This window comes from Colletes gigas, unplaced genomic scaffold (assembly GCF_013123115.1).
Source record: "Colletes gigas isolate AHSC1104 unplaced genomic scaffold, ASM1312311v1 Colletes_gigas_Sc00053, whole genome shotgun sequence".
Classification (NCBI taxonomy): domain Eukaryota; kingdom Metazoa; phylum Arthropoda; class Insecta; order Hymenoptera; family Colletidae; genus Colletes; species Colletes gigas.
The window spans coordinates 472,674-491,176 of NW_025106682.1; the positions used below are offsets into that span (position 1 = coordinate 472,674).

At 37.3% G+C, this 18,503-nt stretch overlaps 2 protein-coding genes across 3 annotated transcripts; both read right to left on the reverse strand.

The window, feature by feature from the left end:
• Positions 1-105: 105 nt before the first annotated feature.
• On the reverse strand, positions 106-10,635 carry LOC122403455 (troponin C, isoallergen Bla g 6.0301). 2 transcript variants are annotated; one of them, XM_043406981.1, is made up of 6 exons: positions 10,172-10,635; positions 8,566-8,596; positions 4,724-4,867; positions 4,482-4,601; positions 3,359-3,490; positions 106-985 (listed from the first exon to the last, which is right to left on the reverse strand). In XM_043406981.1, the coding sequence occupies exons 1-6, from the start codon at positions 10,193-10,195 to the stop codon at positions 957-959; spliced, it is 480 nt and encodes a 159-aa protein (XP_043262916.1). In that variant the 5' UTR covers positions 10,196-10,635; the 3' UTR covers positions 106-956. The 2 variants fall into 2 exon arrangements, with proteins under 2 accessions (XP_043262916.1, XP_043262917.1); XM_043406982.1 differs by having other exon boundaries at positions 478-985; positions 10,193-10,633.
• Positions 10,636-12,958: 2,323 nt separating this feature from the next.
• LOC122403442 (translocon-associated protein subunit gamma) lies at positions 12,959-14,078 on the reverse strand. The gene is made up of 4 exons (XM_043406970.1): positions 13,816-14,078; positions 13,514-13,641; positions 13,343-13,434; positions 12,959-13,275 (listed from the first exon to the last, which is right to left on the reverse strand). Exons 1-4 carry the CDS (start codon positions 13,943-13,945, stop codon positions 13,077-13,079), a joined length of 549 nt encoding a protein of 182 aa, XP_043262905.1. The 5' UTR covers positions 13,946-14,078; the 3' UTR covers positions 12,959-13,076.
• Positions 14,079-18,503: the final 4,425 nt, after the last annotated feature.

Genomic DNA, 18,503 nt, shown 5'->3' on the forward strand with positions numbered 1-18,503 from the left:
AGAAAAATTCCCCATTGGGAAAATAATCAATTTAGTCCCGATTACGCTCTCTTTTTCCTTGTAAACCATAGTCTAGTCCACGTCTGTACGTGTCCGTATAGTATTCTAAGTCATACGTTATTTCCTAATTTATGATCGACACACTTTTTTGAAAGCTATATATTTAGTGTAAATCGAGTAACGTAAACGATTCGTTTTGCGAGCTATCGCGATCGCGGCACCGGAATTTTCATAATTTCGAGAATTCTCGTCGCGTTGAAATTTTCAAAGTTTATTAGTGCCATTATTACATATAGTTATCAAACTTTCTAGTCTATTGCTAGCAACTCTATTTTTTTAAAAGTATTGTACCACGTTACGTTTGCGACTATTGATATGTCAATTACGAAGAAATCTCAAATTATTGTGATTATAAATCAAATGTTAAATGAAATAAAAAAAGAAATCTAGGCGAACGATCAAAGAAGCTTTTAAATAATCCCTTCCGATAACGCTGGTCGGAAATAGAAACAACGGTAAGGTCTTTTTTTCAATGGTGTTTTATTAACAACAATAAATACTGTCCATGGAAAACTTAGCAGGCGTGATTGCAAGTGTATGGAACACGTGATTTCGTTACTTTATAATTAATTACGATTCGCGTACGAAACAGTTAATTTGCGGCACTCGTTAAACAGGAGGAAAATCTGATGCGAGGCCATTGTTGAGACGCCGGAAGCCATTGCGAAGCCGTCTCGAGATCCGACGAACTTGTCTCTGAAGAACCGGAGACGCGTCATGACGTTAAGAGAAGACCTTTGTACGCTTTTGAAACACTGCTCTCGTGCATTGTATATTATTATTATTATTATTATTTTTTGTTTTTAGAAACACGCAGATAAATTAGTTTGAAGTAACGTGACCGTCGGCACATATATTGTCTTTGAATTGGCGTGCTGTATCACCAGTTAGGACGTTTATTCTCCAGTCATCATCTCCATAAATTCTGAAACAGAAAGTCATGGTTGTTCAATAATGCACTCTGTCCGAACGATTAATGTTCACGATAAAATATTAGGGCTTGTTCAAACAATTAAGAGAATAAAGCCACCAATCGATACCGGAGGAATACCGTATCGCAGGCTGCGTGCAACTATTTAAATAATAATGAAGATAATGATATATTGATTTAATCGCATTATCTAGAAACATGATCAAACGCTTTATGCAAAGTTTCGATATTGGGGCCATCAAAGCGTTAACAAGTAGCCGATTTAACGGCGAGCTCTCCAAAACAAACAGAGGAAAAATAATAATCGTATTCGTATATGCAGTTGGTATTGGCAACGTTACACGGAAGATAAATTAATGTTGATACGCGGTGCAGTTTGCAGGTTCGGCGTCGAGGAAGCAAAGACGAACGGGGAAACGCCAAGATTCGTTTAACGAAGTTGGATCGCGACGCGGGTGGTAGCTTGCATAATTTAGAATCGCTAGAAAGTCAAATGCGTGTTTCGCGAGCACGGAGAACTTGGACACCTCAATGATTTAGTAGCAAGAAGATTCTGAAAATAATAGTAACGGGCGGGCCGCTGTTGTTACTTAATAAATTACAAGTACGTATGACGGGTCTTACGACTTCTATGACAGGAGAAAATAACGATGAGTTTTATTACTCCATGAATTATAAATGCGTACAAACAGGTGTTTCGAGACTTCTTCGGTAAAAGAACATGAAAGAAAAACCTGTAAATATACAGCGAGAAGCAAAACTGAACATATGTACATACGACATTTTAACAAAAATATTTTTTTACTCAATATCTGCATATACATAGAATACAAAAGAAACAAGATATTTAGTATTATCTACAATCTTTTGGCTTTTCAAAACAAGTTTAACATTTGTGATGTCATTATTATTTCGCTTGATACAATTCTTTTACGTGTAGTCAGTTTTGCACAGCAACTAATTTTTAGTAAACATTTCAGATTTCGGTACACTTAATATTTCGTCCATAAACTTTCAACCTTGATAATTGCTTCAATACGTTTAGGTATACTTAATACTACAATTTCGCAATACTCTGGTACAATAGAATCGCATCAATATAACGTTATGAAATCATTATCTAAAGATATAAAGAATAATATCATTTTCCAATTAAAATTGAGTTTATCAACGGAAGTAATTGCTAGAAAATTTGCTGTTAGTCAGGGAGTTGTACATACAATACAGAGAAACTGTAATGAAGTCCCTGCATCTTTTGAAGACCGTCCAAAATTATTATCTTGTCAGGATAAGAGAAGATTGACAAAATAAAACTGTTAGAAATGAGATAGTAAGTGGACATCTCGAAGAGCATTAAAAGAAGCCAATTTTACAGCAATTAAGCTGGAATATGGAGCAATGGAAAAATGTAATTATTTCCAATGAATCAAAAATTAATCGAATTTCATCGGATGGATGTTGTTGATGTTGGAAAAAAGCAAGACGAACCTTATACCATGTCATGTGAAGCAAACAATGAAATTTGGTAGTGTGTCACTTATAGTGTGGGGGTGTATTACTGCATATGATGTGGTATTACTACATCGAATAGAAGGTACAGTGAACCAGTATAAATATAAGGATATTTTAGAAAAAATTTACTAGAAACAATTGAAAATATGCCAATATCAGAGTTGATGTTGTATTCCAATATGACAACAGCGTAAAGAATTTACTGCAAAGTCAACTATTTCAAACCATGGAATAGCCTGCTCAAACGCTAGGCATAAATCTGATTGAAAATGTCTGGGCATACTTAAAAATGAAGTTATAAAATAAATATAATGCTCCTCCAATAACGATAACTGATTTGTGGCATAGAGTGCAAGAACAATGGTATTCTATTACACCAGAGTATTACGAAAATGTAGTATTAAGTATGTCTAAATGTGTTGAAGCAATTATCAAGGTTAAAGGTTTATGAACGAAATATTAAATGTACCAAAATCCGAAATGTTTACTAAAAATTAGTTGCGGTGCAAAACTGACTACATGAACAAAAATTGTACGAATCGAAATAATAATGATATCACGAATGTTAAATTTGTTTTGAAGAGCCAGAAGATTGTAGATAATCCTAAGTATTTTGTCTTTGTATTCTATATGCAAATATTGAATAAAAAATTATTTTTGTTAAAATGTCGTTTGTGTGTTCAGTTTTGCTCCTTACTGCAGTAAACACCATAACGGAATAACCACAAGTTTGGTATGAATAGTTATTTTTAAAAATACTAAAGAATTCTGTGAGCGACTCCATTATTAAAACGACGTCCACGCGTAATCGTATGCCCTGCAACAAGCAACAGAAACGTTTCAAAGAAGATTTACCGTCAAAATCAACGGTGCCGGATCCATCGGAATCGATCTCCTCAATCATGATATCCAATTCCTCGTCCGTGAGCTGGTCATCGAGTTCTCTCAGAATTTCGCGCAAACAGGTAGTCGGGATGTAGCCATTTCCTGGGAGGAAACAATATTCGATACAAGATTTACAATTAGAATTAAATTATTATTTTTCTTCAGTACACTTTAAAAGTGAGTTTAAAACAAATGTGATTATCGTTCCAAACATTTTAATTAAACTCATAATGACTTTGTACTCTTCAATTTAGACAATTCACCAAAGGAGTCGTTAATGATTTCGTTTGGCGAACGGGGGGATGCAAGCGATAAAAGTTTGAGAAGCTGTAACTTATGAAACCGGTCCCTCTCGAGGATCAATTACGTCTCGATCTTGTAACATGATTTATAGATCCAGGAGTGGAAGATGAAGGCATTTCGACCGTGCAGAACTAACGCATTAATACACGTCCGAAACTCTTTGGCTTAATCGTAATTCACGGAGGCATTGTGACGAAATGCGGTCGATTCTTGGCCGTCGGCCCATCTAGGTCCGTGGGTTGCGAGACTTCTCGAATTCGGTCAGCTTTCATTCTCATGCGAAACGAGACGTCGTCGATGCTTTTACTACGTATTCCAAGAACTGGAGCTATTCCGGTACGACCGATATACATCTTTTCCTCGTTCTGGTCCCGCTCAGCTTTTTCTTCGCCTCGTACTCCAGTTTATCGCCAACCAAACGTCGATGGCTAAATTTCTGCACTCATTTAATCTTTTATAATATGCAAACCTCGATAAAATTACGTTAAATGACTCGTGACAGAATTTGGAACATTCAAAACGTCATGGTACTTTGAACTGAGATCCGTATACTAGTCTAATATCGTAAGACAGAGGTTTAAGTAGTTTACCTAGTTTAAAAGAAATTGTGTGTTTTTTTTTAGAAGGTTGAGGTCTTTACAATATTATTTTGAAACGCGACAGACACCCAAACGAACCACTTGACCTTTCGCCGTGACCCAAGAAATGGGTGAGAAAAAATGGAAAGGAAAATATTGAAATGAATTAACAGAGAATCGAAGAGAGACACGCAACAAGTTCAAGAACTCACCTTCTTTGTCATAGAGTCTGAATGCTTCTCGAAGTTCCTTTTCCAGGGCCTCAGCGTCCTCCTCAACGATGAACTTTGCGGCCAATGTGACGAACTCTTCAAATTCGAGGCGTCCGGATTCTAGAAATTAATCTGATTATATTTTGCCCGACTGTGATCAGAATCAAGGCCCCCGATCAATGGTTAGTTTACATTTCAAATTTACAATTCTGTCCAACCAATGTCTGACCCATTCTACTTACTGTCAGCATCTACTTCCTCGATCAGCTCGTCCAGGATCTTCTTGTTGAAGGGCTGGCCCATCAATCTGAGGATGTCGGCCACCATATCGGTGGGGATGCTCCCGCTCTTCTCCCTATCGAAGCTGTCGAACGCTTTGCGAAGAACTGGAAACATAATCATAGCATTTTTCGAGATCTTCGAGGGATTACTATTGGAGGTACGCAAAAGTTTCCATCGTTTCTATGAGAGATTTTTTTAATCGATATATTATAAATCGTATATTTTCCGCTATTGTGTAGCATCTTTTCTCACCATTCGCGATGGAAGGAACTCCGGTTGGGAAACGAGGTCAAGGAAGGAGAAGTATTTGGTTAAAAAAGGAAAAAAGAAAGTGCAAGATACGCGAGACGGAGCCGCAGTGGGCAAAATCCAGATAAAATGGACAAAATTCGGTAACTCGGTGAATTCTGCCGTAAATTTTTAGAAAATTGGTATCTCTAGGTTGTTTTGGACATAGATTTCAAATTTTGAATCAAAATGGTCGATTCAATATGGCGGACGGAAAAATCAAAATTTAATAAATTTTTTTGAAAATTAATATACCTGAGTAACTGGGCATGCTGATTTTGAATTTGCATTCGAAATTGTGGAATTCAAAATGGCTGATTCAACCTGGCAGAGTTCGAAAAATATGGACAAAAATCGGTAACTCATTGAATACTGAATGATATTATTTTAATATTGGTGATCTAATGTGTGTTTTTGGGGTCGCTTATTTCGAACATCAAATTAAAATTTAAAAATTAACTATGGCGAATCTTATATGGAAGAGATTTCATATATACATATAGTATATTAGTGATGATTTCTGGATGGTTAATATTGAACATTATCTTCAGGTTAAACAGTGACTGGATTTGGTTTAATTGCTGTTTTAATTATGTTTTAAAATATATGCGATTATAAGTCTTTTCACCACGACAAAGTAGATAGTCCAATATATTTCGCTCATTAAGTAATATAGATTCCATTTTAAATATATTCATTTGTTAATAACAATTTGTTATTAATTTTAATATGTTATTAACACATGCAATGAACTTAATTCAAGATATTTTTTATAAGAGATTCACATAAATAGCCTTTCTTGATCCTGGGTAATCCCCCCTTAACTGTCTACGTGAAAATACAGATAATATTATATTATTAATATCTTTTCAATAGGCAAAAATAGGCAAACGGGATTTGTTTCTTAATTTTAAGGATACTTTAAAGAAAAGATTTATCCTAGTTTCGTTCAGGCATAATAAGGCAAACTTATTAAATTGCGCATCGAAAATTTACTTTTTTATTCAAAATCGAGCTAATACGCTGGGCAATTATTAAACTTGTAAATAATTATTAAACATTTTTTTATCGATGCATTGTATAAAAAGCTATACTATAAGCAAATTTTTAGATAATTTTTTATGCAGCTCTAGCTGTATACGATGAGTTTGAACAGATATAAAAATATTACAAAATTAAACGGATGACCGTTAACGACAATACTTAAATATACATATCAACTTATATTTAATAACTTTTAATTCATTTTACTTGTTTTTCATAAACTTTAGGGTATTGTTAAAGACGTAAAATAATTGATTTCGGTGATCTAAGTAAAAGTTAAAACTCGATTTTTGTCCTGATGTCGGCCACTGTGGCGGAGGAGGAAACGTGGGAGCACGTGTGAGAAGTTGAAGGAAGAACAAAGAGGTTGGCAGGCAAGGCAGTGTTAGATAAATATTAGAAGAGAAAGGAGAGAAAGGGTAATGGATAGTCAATCTAGAAATGAAAATGGCACGGCAAGATAAAGGTTCTATGAAAAAGAACGATTAAGGGGAGACGTAGAGAGTGAAAAATTTTATAAATTACTCTTGACTCGGGTTTCTTTTTTAATTGCTCGAACGTAAAGATTCTGGCGAAGGTAAGAGAATCGGTGGGAACGGATCTCGGTCCAACTTTCGTCGACACGTCGAGTTGAGAGTCTCCCGACGATACGGTTCAGATTTAGAATCCGATGTTAATGCCCTTCCGTACCCCCGCGATTCTGGCTCGAAGCACCGTTGGCCTGATGCACCATCGTTCATACTAGTTAGAACGTTTATTTACCGTTGTCGACTGGCGACGATCCGCGCGATGAAATTTTACGGTAATTTACGCGTTAACATATACGTTGACCGTTGGAAAAATGTTGGACACCGAACTATACCGTTCCAGACAAATGATTTAACACGTAGGAGAACTTATCGAATTAATTTACTCGATACGGATACATTCTAATGTATAGTTTTTGTAACACGAGCTCGTAAAAAAGCAAAATATTCTTGCCGAATTCTACAAAGAAAATGATTTTTGGTCGCGCGAGGAATTATTCTCGTCGCCCTCCAGGTAATTTTTTGGTAACGAAGCAACAATTTTGCAGATAATTAATGATTAGAGAAACGATGTCCAGTGGTCACAAAATTTTGACTTTTTTTTGTTTTTTTTTTTTTTTGCAGAATCATCGGAGAAACGACGCAACAGACTTCTATTTTTCGATCGTCGAGTCGTTTCCCTCTGGAGAATCATCCTTCCTCTATTTTTACCGATCCGATTCCTGCGATCGAATCGTCACGCGATACGCGCTAACTCGGTTCCGTAGCTATACATAGCCACCCGCTGGCTGCCCTCGATCGAATCAATGCACAAATAAACTCTGGGAACGCGGCGTGTAGAAGCAGAGATAACTTATCCGGCCCCTCTCGTTCCTCGCTCTATTTTAATTTTTTTTTTTATTCGCGTTTATCGTGCCACGGTTTCGCTCTTGAAGCTAGATTTACGAGCCTCAGATTCCATACTCACGGTTACAGAACTCATAAACATCGTTTGTTAGCAATTTGCGTTGAACTCGATCGATGCAATGATACATGAATATGTATCCTAATTAAAATAAGTACCGTATTGTAACGTAATCCTCAACATGACGGGTTTCGATAAATCTTGCGTTACCGCGGCCCCAAAGATTCGATAACAGAGTTTCTTTCGTTTCAGAAATTGATGCCTGGCGCAGCGAGAACAAAGCCGGCTTCTCCTCTGCGTTTTGCAAGTTTCGAGACGATCGAGAAACTAAAGATAGTTGAGGCCGTAACGCGCCGCGAGATCTTCCGGAACGATTAAACGAGGTTTACATTGATGGAAGGGTCAAGAAGCAGAAAGGGAAGCGACGAGCGAGAAAGAGTGATACTAAATTTAGTTTGCGTCCAGTAAACACGATACCCGTTCGCTTTCGACGAACGTCGAGTGGACTAAAACACCCAGAAAGCCAAGAATGGCGCGAACAACGATCCGCCAAATACCGAATTCACCCTCTGTCGCGTAAGTTTCGTTCTAAAAAGTTGTTTCTCGCGCCTGATTGAGAACGTTACGCGACAGAGGCTCGACGACAGATCTATCGGTCGATGATTCGATTTTGTCGGGCATTTTTTAATACATCGAAATAAAATGGCGGATCAGTAGTCAGCAACTATTTCGTAATTCCAGCGAAAGTGTAATCCGAACTAACCCGCCAACTCCAACGGTATCTCGCGCTTGCAACGAGTATCTCTTTTCACCTATTAATTGTCGCGTACTGGGCATGACTCTTAAGTTTAAATATAGTCACGGTTTGGTAAACGCGATACAAGTTTTCCTCCGTTGATATTCGATCCTGGAGAGCAAGAAGGCGGATCGCGGGTCTTTTTTTAGCCCGCCAACGTCTCCGCGCCCGAATAGCAACTTTCTTCGCGCCGAAACGAACGGATACCGTACGAATTATCGGGAATTAATTACTGTTACGTACCAGCGATTTGTTCGGGGGGAAGTTCGTCGGCCTGTGAACACAAACACAATTTAAATTCGACGTCGTCTTCTGACAGGTTAACGTCGACGTTTCCGGAGAGATATTAATTCATCGATATTAATTATTCTTCCGTCGATGGTTATCCGTAGATGTTCAAGAATTATCGACGGTACTTTTGTTAATCCGATCGAAAGCATACTCTTCCGAATACAAAACCGATCGAAGAAACTTCGTGCGTGTTAACATCGATTAAAAAATTAAAAAAAACGTGCAATTCGCAACCACGATCAAATATATTACTCTTGGTTACACGACTGACAGATTCGCAATTTGATCGAAATGAGATAATAATCACAAGCTAAGGTTTCACAGTGCTCGGAATGTCAGCGATGGGATTTGGAACGCTTCGAATAAATAAAATTGTGGAAAAGTTGAATTACATCGAAGCCTTGAAAGTCTTAAAAATCTTACAATTCTAAAGAATTTCCAAAGGTTTTGTTCATTGAATAAATAAGTATTTCGTTAATATATTTTTCTTACATCATAAACATGTTTTCAGATTTCCTTTAATTTATGAAATTGCATGGACAACAGTGACGCGTTTACTTATGATATTAAACATTCGTTAAATCAACACTCGAGACTTTAAAAACTTTCAAGATTTACAAGAGTTTCTTAACATCAAATCTGTGTTGCAACACACAATAAGATTCAAAGTCCCACCACTGCTCGGAACTTAACGCAAGTAGAAATAACTGTGCATGGTCAGACGTCGAGCCACATTCTTTGTTCCGTCGGTTCGAGGAGTTTATTTAGAATCGTTCCAAAAAATTCGGTAACTTGAACCGACCGAGCACGATTGGGAAAACTATACGGACCAAGGGCTCTTCGAATCGACGGGAAGGAAGGAGGCTCGATGAAGGTTCGCCATCTAAGTAACAATCACGTTTCCAGGACCTCGCATCTCTGGAACAACAACAATTTCCACCCGCGATCTCGGCCGATTTCGATCACCGGTTAAGGCTGCAATCAATCACTGTGTACGATACAGGGTCAGAAACAATGTGTGAGACATAAATCACAGACGAGACATTGCGGCGACCAGTGTGAAAGAGAAAAAAAGGAAAATAAATGTGCGAGAGAAACAGAGAAACAAGAACGGTGGATGCAGGCATTCCTTGGCGGAAACGGGCGGAACTATACTTTTCACTCGACGAGAGTAAATCGTTTCATAAGTGAGTAAATCTAGCGTTAACGAAACGAATAATTAAATTATTAAATTACATTTACATTTTATTTATTATTTACATTACATTTACTGAAAGTTACAGGGTTAGGTAACGGGTTAAATACCGTCGCGTCTCTAGGAACTAATCAACGATGGAACAAATTATCGAACTCTGTTCGAAAGTATGGTTTCGCCCAACTTGGTGCCGCAGAAAGGAAAAACGACAGCCAAATAGATAATAGAAAGACAGAGAGTGAGGCGAGGCAAGACTACGTAATTCAAGATAAAAGAGAACAAAATTAAAAAAAAAAAATTACACTAAATAAGTATAAAGTAAACAGTAGGAAAACGTGTATGTTTACCAGGGCGACGACTTACGATATCATCAATAGAACATACCATGGTGGCGCGGTCTTTTTTACTTATAAACGTTTACTTTAAAACACTGTGTATACTACTGATACGGGAGGGAGGGTGTCGTCGTGTTCGCGTACAGGACGACTTGACTCGCGATGGGTGAGAGATTCTCGTCGTGGTTTTTACGTATGGTGGAGGTTTTGGCTGTCCGTCGAGCACTGTCACGAGCAACGGCCACCGTTGCGGTAATATTCGAATAGGAGGATATAGCGGTTGCGTGCCGGTCCCGGACCGCACCCCGCGACCTCCAGCCAATCCTGAGCTCTCCTTCTCTTCGCTTCGCTACTCGTAGCGGGCCTTAAGCTTTTGGAAAGGCGCTTGCCGCTATTTCTGGGATGCAGACGGTGCCGCGAGGCTCGAAATCAGGGCCGTCTTTTAGTTTTCGCCTTTCAGATCGCCCCCTCCCTCCCTCCCTCATTCACTCCCAGAACTCTGCGGAATTACAATCTAATTAATTACAGTACAATTGAAAAACGATTACATTTAAATTCGTAATTCAGATCTTTCGTTCAATTAAATTGTCAGATTTAATGATTGTTCTGACGGTCGAGGCTCTATTCTACAAAATTCGCAATACTTATACTTGTGTCTTACCACGCCGATACCCCTATATTTTCTTATTGTCGTAATTGCGAATACAGTCGCAGTTTGGGTTGTTGACCCTCAAGAAACATCGTACGATTGCCGGTTTGTTCTTTGTTGATAGACAAGGGATTCTTGAGTAGTAGCAAGAGAGACTTGCTATTCTGACTGTTTCGATTATCAAATCCTGTTGAACTGATCCTGATCTGCAAAAATGTTTTCTTTAAATTATTTTTATGCGCTCGCTGTTGTTTGTTTCAGGGATTCGATACCGAAAACCAAAATAAATACAGGTATTATTAAAAACGGATAAAGAAAGAACTGCGTTGTATAATATATTAAAGTGCTCGACGGACCGTCCTTTTCCGTGTCTCCATTCGAGATTTCGTCAGCAAGGTCAAGTTTCTCGAAGACTATCAAAGAAATGTGGTGGTTCAATGGATAGTTGCCAGTAAAGTGTCTTTTCCGGTCTGGACAGAGATTTAGGAAAAAAATAAACAAACGTTACCTTTTCATATCTTACAGCTTCTTGTGTCTCTCCTTTTCACTATCATTATTTTTCCTAAATTCGAGGATTGTATTTTTCAAATATACTTCTATAAAGAAACATTTTATTACGCCTATTAAAGTTTATCACCGTAAACTGTTCAGGACCATAAACTGTAGGCTTATATTAAATCTCAATCGGTAGAATGAAATACATACCCGGTTGCGTAATTGATGGAATCAGTTTGCCCCCCGTAAAAATTATAAGTACATAAACTTCGTCTGAATATGCGACTACGCTAACAATAATATTAAATTACTTTTATCCAAGATTGTAGTAGGGCATTGTGTACGATAAATTTTTGTTCAAAACATCTGTAAAGTCCATAAAAATAATTTAGTAAACTTTCAAGTGGTATAACTCTTGAACCATTAAGTTTAGGGCATAAATGATAGTGCAATAAAAATTATAGAATTCCGTTTAAGAAAAGGATACAATTAAATTTTTTAAGTGCCGTCTAATTTTCTCTCGTGACATTTTTTTTGTAGCTCTAATCGTTTTTCCCTGTACAAGAATATCAAATCGCTTCTTCTAAATCGAGGATCGACAACTGGAGAGATAATATGGTTATTAAAAACGCAACATTGTAATAAAGTGAGCTAATGTGGTTCCTCCGTGAGAATCACCGAGGTAATGTCTGGAAGTGGATTAACGTTTTTGGAGAAGGTCCAAACTACACGTGCTTAAGTGCCACACTGTACAATAAACGTTGTAAACTATTATTTATCGGCTATTCGAAACATTTAGTCCAATGGAAATCCCAAGATTCTTGGTAGATTACGACTCCCAATGTTTTGCTGCGTAATAATAAAAAAAAATAGTCTAGATTATGCGAATATCATGCGGCGATATATCAAACGAGGAAAATGATAGGTCTTTGCCAAATGCACACGTACGATCGCACCAATGAAAATTCCTTGCAATACGAAAACCCGCAAAATGATTTTTCTTATTGCCTGTCGAGACTTGCACTTTTCTTTTTTCATTTCTTTATAGAACGGCGCGACGTATGGTAAACGGAGCATTATATACAGATTCGTTAATTATGCCAAGAGGTACTGACGTTTTTAAAATAATCTATAATAGGTTGGTATCGTTTAAGTAAATGTTTGTATTTTCACTACTGCCACAGGAATAGAATATACAATTTGGCGAGAGATTTTCCTTCGGCGCGCTATACGCTGGCAAGACTCCAATTTAAACAAGCAAATAAAGCATTAGAATGATCCGCGTTGGACTGTTTATAATGGATTACAATCTGCGATTCACTATAATTCGTCATTCGCAATAAAACCCGGTTTAATTGATTCGTATTAAAATTATCAGCTACCCGCGGTGGTTAATGTAGTCGTTCGCTTTGCCAGAATGATGAATTTTTCAACCACGAAATGTTCGATAACAAGCATAATCCGTTGATTCCTCGACCTCATATTCTAAGCAGATTAACAAAAGCAGTAAGTGAAGCACGCAAGTATCGCACTTTTTCTTACAAACTTCTAATCGCCGTTTAACGGCGTATTTCTCGAGGCTAGTACTCTAACTGAAAATAAAAATATATTACAATAATTGTTTCATTTACACTGTAAAGGAATTAAATAATACAATTAAAATTACTATAAATAAAGATGATTTTATTATATGTACGCATTCACTCGTATCAAAAGGTCAATTACAGAATCTCGCAAAATCATCTGGCATAATAAGCACTTAATGTCACACATCCCCGAATTGCATACATTATTGAGAACCAGTCGATAACAGTGCCAGAAGCGCGCTCGTCGCACCGACAGAGAATATATAATTAACGGCTGGAGTGAACGTCTTTAGAATGTAAAACGAAGACACAATTACAAGCGCTAAGAACAAGGCATTATTGTAGAAGATAGAAAAGGTTGTTGCTTCGTAATCAGCCACCTCATTTTTCTTCCACAGAATCCTATAAAAATTTGAATGCATTACATCACGATTACTGTTACTCTAAAGTATCTAACACGTCGAATTACCTTTCATCCTTTTCTTTTTTGCTCATCTTTTTATCTTCCGCTAGCTTTCTGCTCATTTCCTTTGTTACAGCATCCTCTCTCTTTACTGCGATCTACAACGAAACACGCTTTGCCTCAAAGAATTGAAAAAACGCGGGGACAGCGAGATCAGGAGCACGCAATTTACAATACCTTGTGTTTCAGGACAAATTTCGTATTTTTATACGCGAGCGCGAGAGCGTACGTACTGGTTAACGTGACTAAAACGAAGGAAATCAAGTTTGCGTATATATCGATCAGGTGAATCCTCCAGAAAAGCCCTGTAACAGAACGATAGAGGTTAACTCGTGATACGCTCTATTTTCTTCGTAACAATTTACTCGTTCTCAAATCCATGATACAAACACACATTGAAATTTCTCAGAAATCGCACGAACGTTAACACAATAACGATAAACCGTATATTTATTAACGGTTTCGGCTTCTTTACTTACAGATGGGAATCGCAGAGACGATGAATGCATTGCCGTAGAACAACGCCGAGGATTTAGTTGATACGTTTCGCGAAAAGTCCTGGAGAAGAAGCTCCTCTTCCTTCGTAAATGCTTTTGACTTTCCTGACATTTTTCGTGCCGTTTTCTTAGATAGGAATTACCTTCAAAATAACGAATTGTCACACGAGTTCCACGCATACGAATTGTAAACCTTACACTGCCGACTCAACGCGTCTGCGCAAAGGCGAACGTGTGGAGGGCCCATGTGACAACGTGTCCGTAGAAACGTCATTTCAATGGCGTGTCCCACAAAAGCTGTCCGCGCATGCGCGTTGAAAATGTTATCGATAGAGTGCCTCAGTCAAGTCAAAATCAAATCACAGACGAGATATATGAATAGACCTTTCACCTTATGGACTTTCGCGGCCGAATCTGACTGCCATACCGACCTGAAAATTCGGAGCTGATTTTAGCGGCCTCTTCTCATGGATGGCGGTTAGTTGAGAAACTAGGCACTGAATTAGTATTGATGGGCAGCCAGCTGAGTGGGTACGTAAATACATGTGAGTTGATTATGGGAGGGATTGGAAAAGACAGTGGAGTATTATCAGACGGCAGACCCGTGCCGAAAGGGAACTGCCCCACCACTCACACACACTAATGTCAACCACCTTGTATATGAGTTCTGGCGTTTCGTATAGCTTCGTAGATTCGAGAAAGGCGGCGAATGTCAGTCTATCCTTCTTGCTCTCAACACAGCTGAAATTCGATCTCGCATATTCTCGAGCCGAGATTCTCGACTGCCTAGGCATTTTTGACTTTCCGACCTGTGTAGGCATATACAATGTATAAGCAATATACCATAATGAAGAAAAAATTACAAAAATTTGTTTTTACGGAAATACACGTTTTAAAACGATAATATTTTATGAACATATTTTAACCCTTTGCACTCGGTTGTCCCCTCTGAGGGGACATGAAAGTTTATTAGTGATTAAGGAGAATGAACTGATTTCACCGCAATTTTTTAAGAAACACATGTTTTCCTGTACTTTCCTATTAAAATGGGAAATATTCTATTAAAATGAGAAATATATCAGCCGTTTTTACGTTGGAAGTGGAAGGATTGTCGAGGATGGTCAGAGGCGTATGGTCGGATTCAAACACGTGGACAATAAACGTAACTATATAAACTATATTATTTAATGTTTACTAAAATTATTTAACATAAAGAACATAAAACGTAAACGTAAAAAACTATAAACGTAAAATCGAAACTTCATTCAAAGTCGAACCATTCCTATTGCTATCTTCGTTATAATCTAAATAAATTAACGTTCTTTGTCGGACAATAGAATGAATAATAAGCTACATATTCCAAATGTAGGCCAAAGAAACCGGGACTGCATTATTTGTTCCGACAGGAAAACACCAGGAGAAAGACGTCAAACAACATTTTATTGTGAAACATGTATAAATCAACCTGCTATGTATATTGGGAATTGTTTCAGAATTTACCATACCATAGAAAATTATGAGAAATAAATTTTTATTTTGTATTGTAAATATGTGTTCTTCAATGTCCATAAATACATATAAACCAAATTTCAACACAATGCCTTACTTGGTTCCAAAGTTGTACCATATAATATCACGACTCAAGGGTTTTTGTTTTCGCGAGAAAGTAGCGTCGAGTTGCTGATAGCTAACGTCCGAAAAGGTGCCGAGTGCAAAGGGTTAACTATTAAAAAAGACATTTTTTTACTACGCTTATGGACGTGCGTTCATATATTTATACTATTAATACGATTGAGTCTAAACAACCAAATGAATTTCAATGTAATTTTACATTAAGTTTTGTGTTCTCATTTCAAGGTTTGATACACGTTATTTGTAAGAAATTTAAAAAATGTAAAGTAATAAAATTATAATTATAAAAAATGATTAGGTAATAACCAACAAATTAAAATTTATTTATTTATTTATTTATAAATGGGTTCAAAAGTCATACATGTACAAAAAGGAAGCGTGCATACAGACGAGCAACTTAATTAATTTAATTAATTAAGTTAAGTTAAGTTTATTAATTTATTTAATTTAATTTTGTTTCATTTCTTATATAATTCTGCCTAGTGTACAAACATTAAACAGTCTAGAAAACACTCATATATTGAAGAATTCATAAAAATTCAACGTGTAAGTTATTCCAATACGCAGAAAATGAGGAAAAAATCGGTTTTTATTTTTTTTCACTGCGGCGCACCAGAATGAAAAATCTGAAAAAAATTGAGAATAATAGTAACAGCAATACCTGTTTACTATAAAAGTATAAAAGTAGTTCCGGACCTTCTTCAATACGTAATCGGCATTTTTCGACATTTTTTACAGTTTTTTATTTTTTACTACCTAGTTCTTCAATCAAAAAATCTGAAAATCTCCCAAAATATGTGCCCCGGTACAAGAAATGTCTCTGTATTGTTTTACATTTTTTTACTTAATAGGTCAACAGAAATTGTACAAAAACATGATTTTCGTTTTCACGACATTATTACCCCCACGGTCGAGATTTCAAGTTAAAAATTTGCATACAGAGTTTGTTTTGGATAAGCTATCGAATGACGAGGGATGTGTCCGATATAAACATATGTATATAATCAATTCATTTTCGGTAATTATTTAGGAAAGGTCGGGTCTCAAAGATTTCGATGATTTTTGAATATGTTGTAGAAATCAACATCTTGAGCAACTTTTTCCTATACATATAACCACCGCTCGGCCTTAGTTTCCGAGATTTTTCTTCACAAATATCGCTGTTACTACAATGAATTCTATCTACACTTACGTGCCTGTTATATATATACGACTCGCCGATTGTTGACAAAAAATCTGCAGTATGTATACGACTCGCCGATTGTTTATTGTTTCTATAGATACATCGAGGCGGCCGGCAATGAATGCGTATAACAGCTGTGCTTAAAAACTCGATTTGTGTAGCCGGCCGCCTAACGGCGGCCACGCATTCATTTTCTATTTCAATTTTCTTTATTGATATTATCAGAAGTGGGAAAGATTTCAGCCATTATTTCGACAAATTTAATTATTAGATCATTAGCATGATATTGTCGACGGAAGAAGAATTCACCTAAATAGCCTACATAATGTATTTGGCGAGTTCCATACTTCAGAATATTCGAACCTTTGACAACAATGCAGAACTAGATTTAGCTCGACACATTATACATTATTTGTCGTCGGTTGTCATGCCGACTAATACAAACAAGAGAAAAAAGCAACGATCGTGGACTGATGCAATACAGAGCCACAGATATGTACATATAGACAGAATTCATTGTAGTAGTAGCGATCTTTTTGAAGAAAAATCTCGGAAACTAAGGCCGAGCGGCGGTTATATGTATAGGAAAAAGTTGCTCAAAATGTTGATTTCTACAACATATTCAAAAATCATCGAAATCGGTGAGACCCGGCCTTTTCTAAATAATTACCTCATTTTCTTTCAATAATTCTCCATTGCAAAAATTCTACAGTATTCTTACATTTTTTTATATTTTAAAATTTTCCCATGTTATTAGAAAGTAGATATACAACGAAAGTTATACAATTTATAGTTCCTAGCATGTATAACATGTATATGTATACAACGCATGGTCGCTTCGTATGGAAAATCAATGAATCTTCAAAAAGCGCCCAGGTCCGATTTCGAGAAATGTAAGGTCTGTCAGTCACGATGGCTTTTGTCGTTTACTGACGATTCGAACGGTTGGCGATGCCAGACTTGCTTTCGAGAAATGTAAACGACGTCAGCGATGCAAGAGCGAGAAGGAAAGCGAGCATCAGCCTGTTCTTCTCGGCTCTTCCGAAACTCAACGAGCTCACGTACACGCAATTGAGCATAGTGTGCGAAAGCGAGGAATGAGGAGTTTCCGGGGGCCCGATGCACAGTCTGATTAAACTGATTTCGAGTCGCAAATACGTTCCTGCCGAGTTATTTTTTTAATAAATGATGTATTACAATTTAAAATTAAAAATAGAGAATTTGCGGTGTACGTATCAATGAAATACATCCTTATGAATTTTAATAATCTTGAAATTTTTAAATACTCTTAATCGATTGATTTCTCCAATGAAATTAATCGATTAATGTCCAATGATGGACCCTACAGCTTTAATTCCGTTAAAAAATAATAAAATTTATGTAATTTTATTTTCTGTCTCACTTCCTCTTGTGTTAATTTCTGAATCTGTTGATAACGTAGCGAGTGACACGAAAATGGTAATGGGGTCCCGGGACCACAGAAACTCCGGCCGAAAAATTACATTACGTGAAACGTCTATTCATATACCTCGTCTGTGCTTTCACCTTATGGACTTTCGCGGCCGAATCTGACTGCCATACCGACCTGAAAATTCGGAGGTGATTTTAGCGGCCTCTTCTCATGGATGGCGATCAGTTGAGAAACTAGGCACTGAATTAGTATTGATGGGCAGCCAGCTGTAGTGTGTGCGTAAATACATGTGAGTTGACTATGGGAGGGATTTTCGTGGGGAAAATCTTCGAAAGACTCCCTCCCACCTCTTTGGGGAGAGGCGGGAGTAGTGTGTGGGATTCCCCGCGGCCATTATCACTGGCGCGGGACCTACCCACTAAAAACCCCACGGTGACCCTTCCG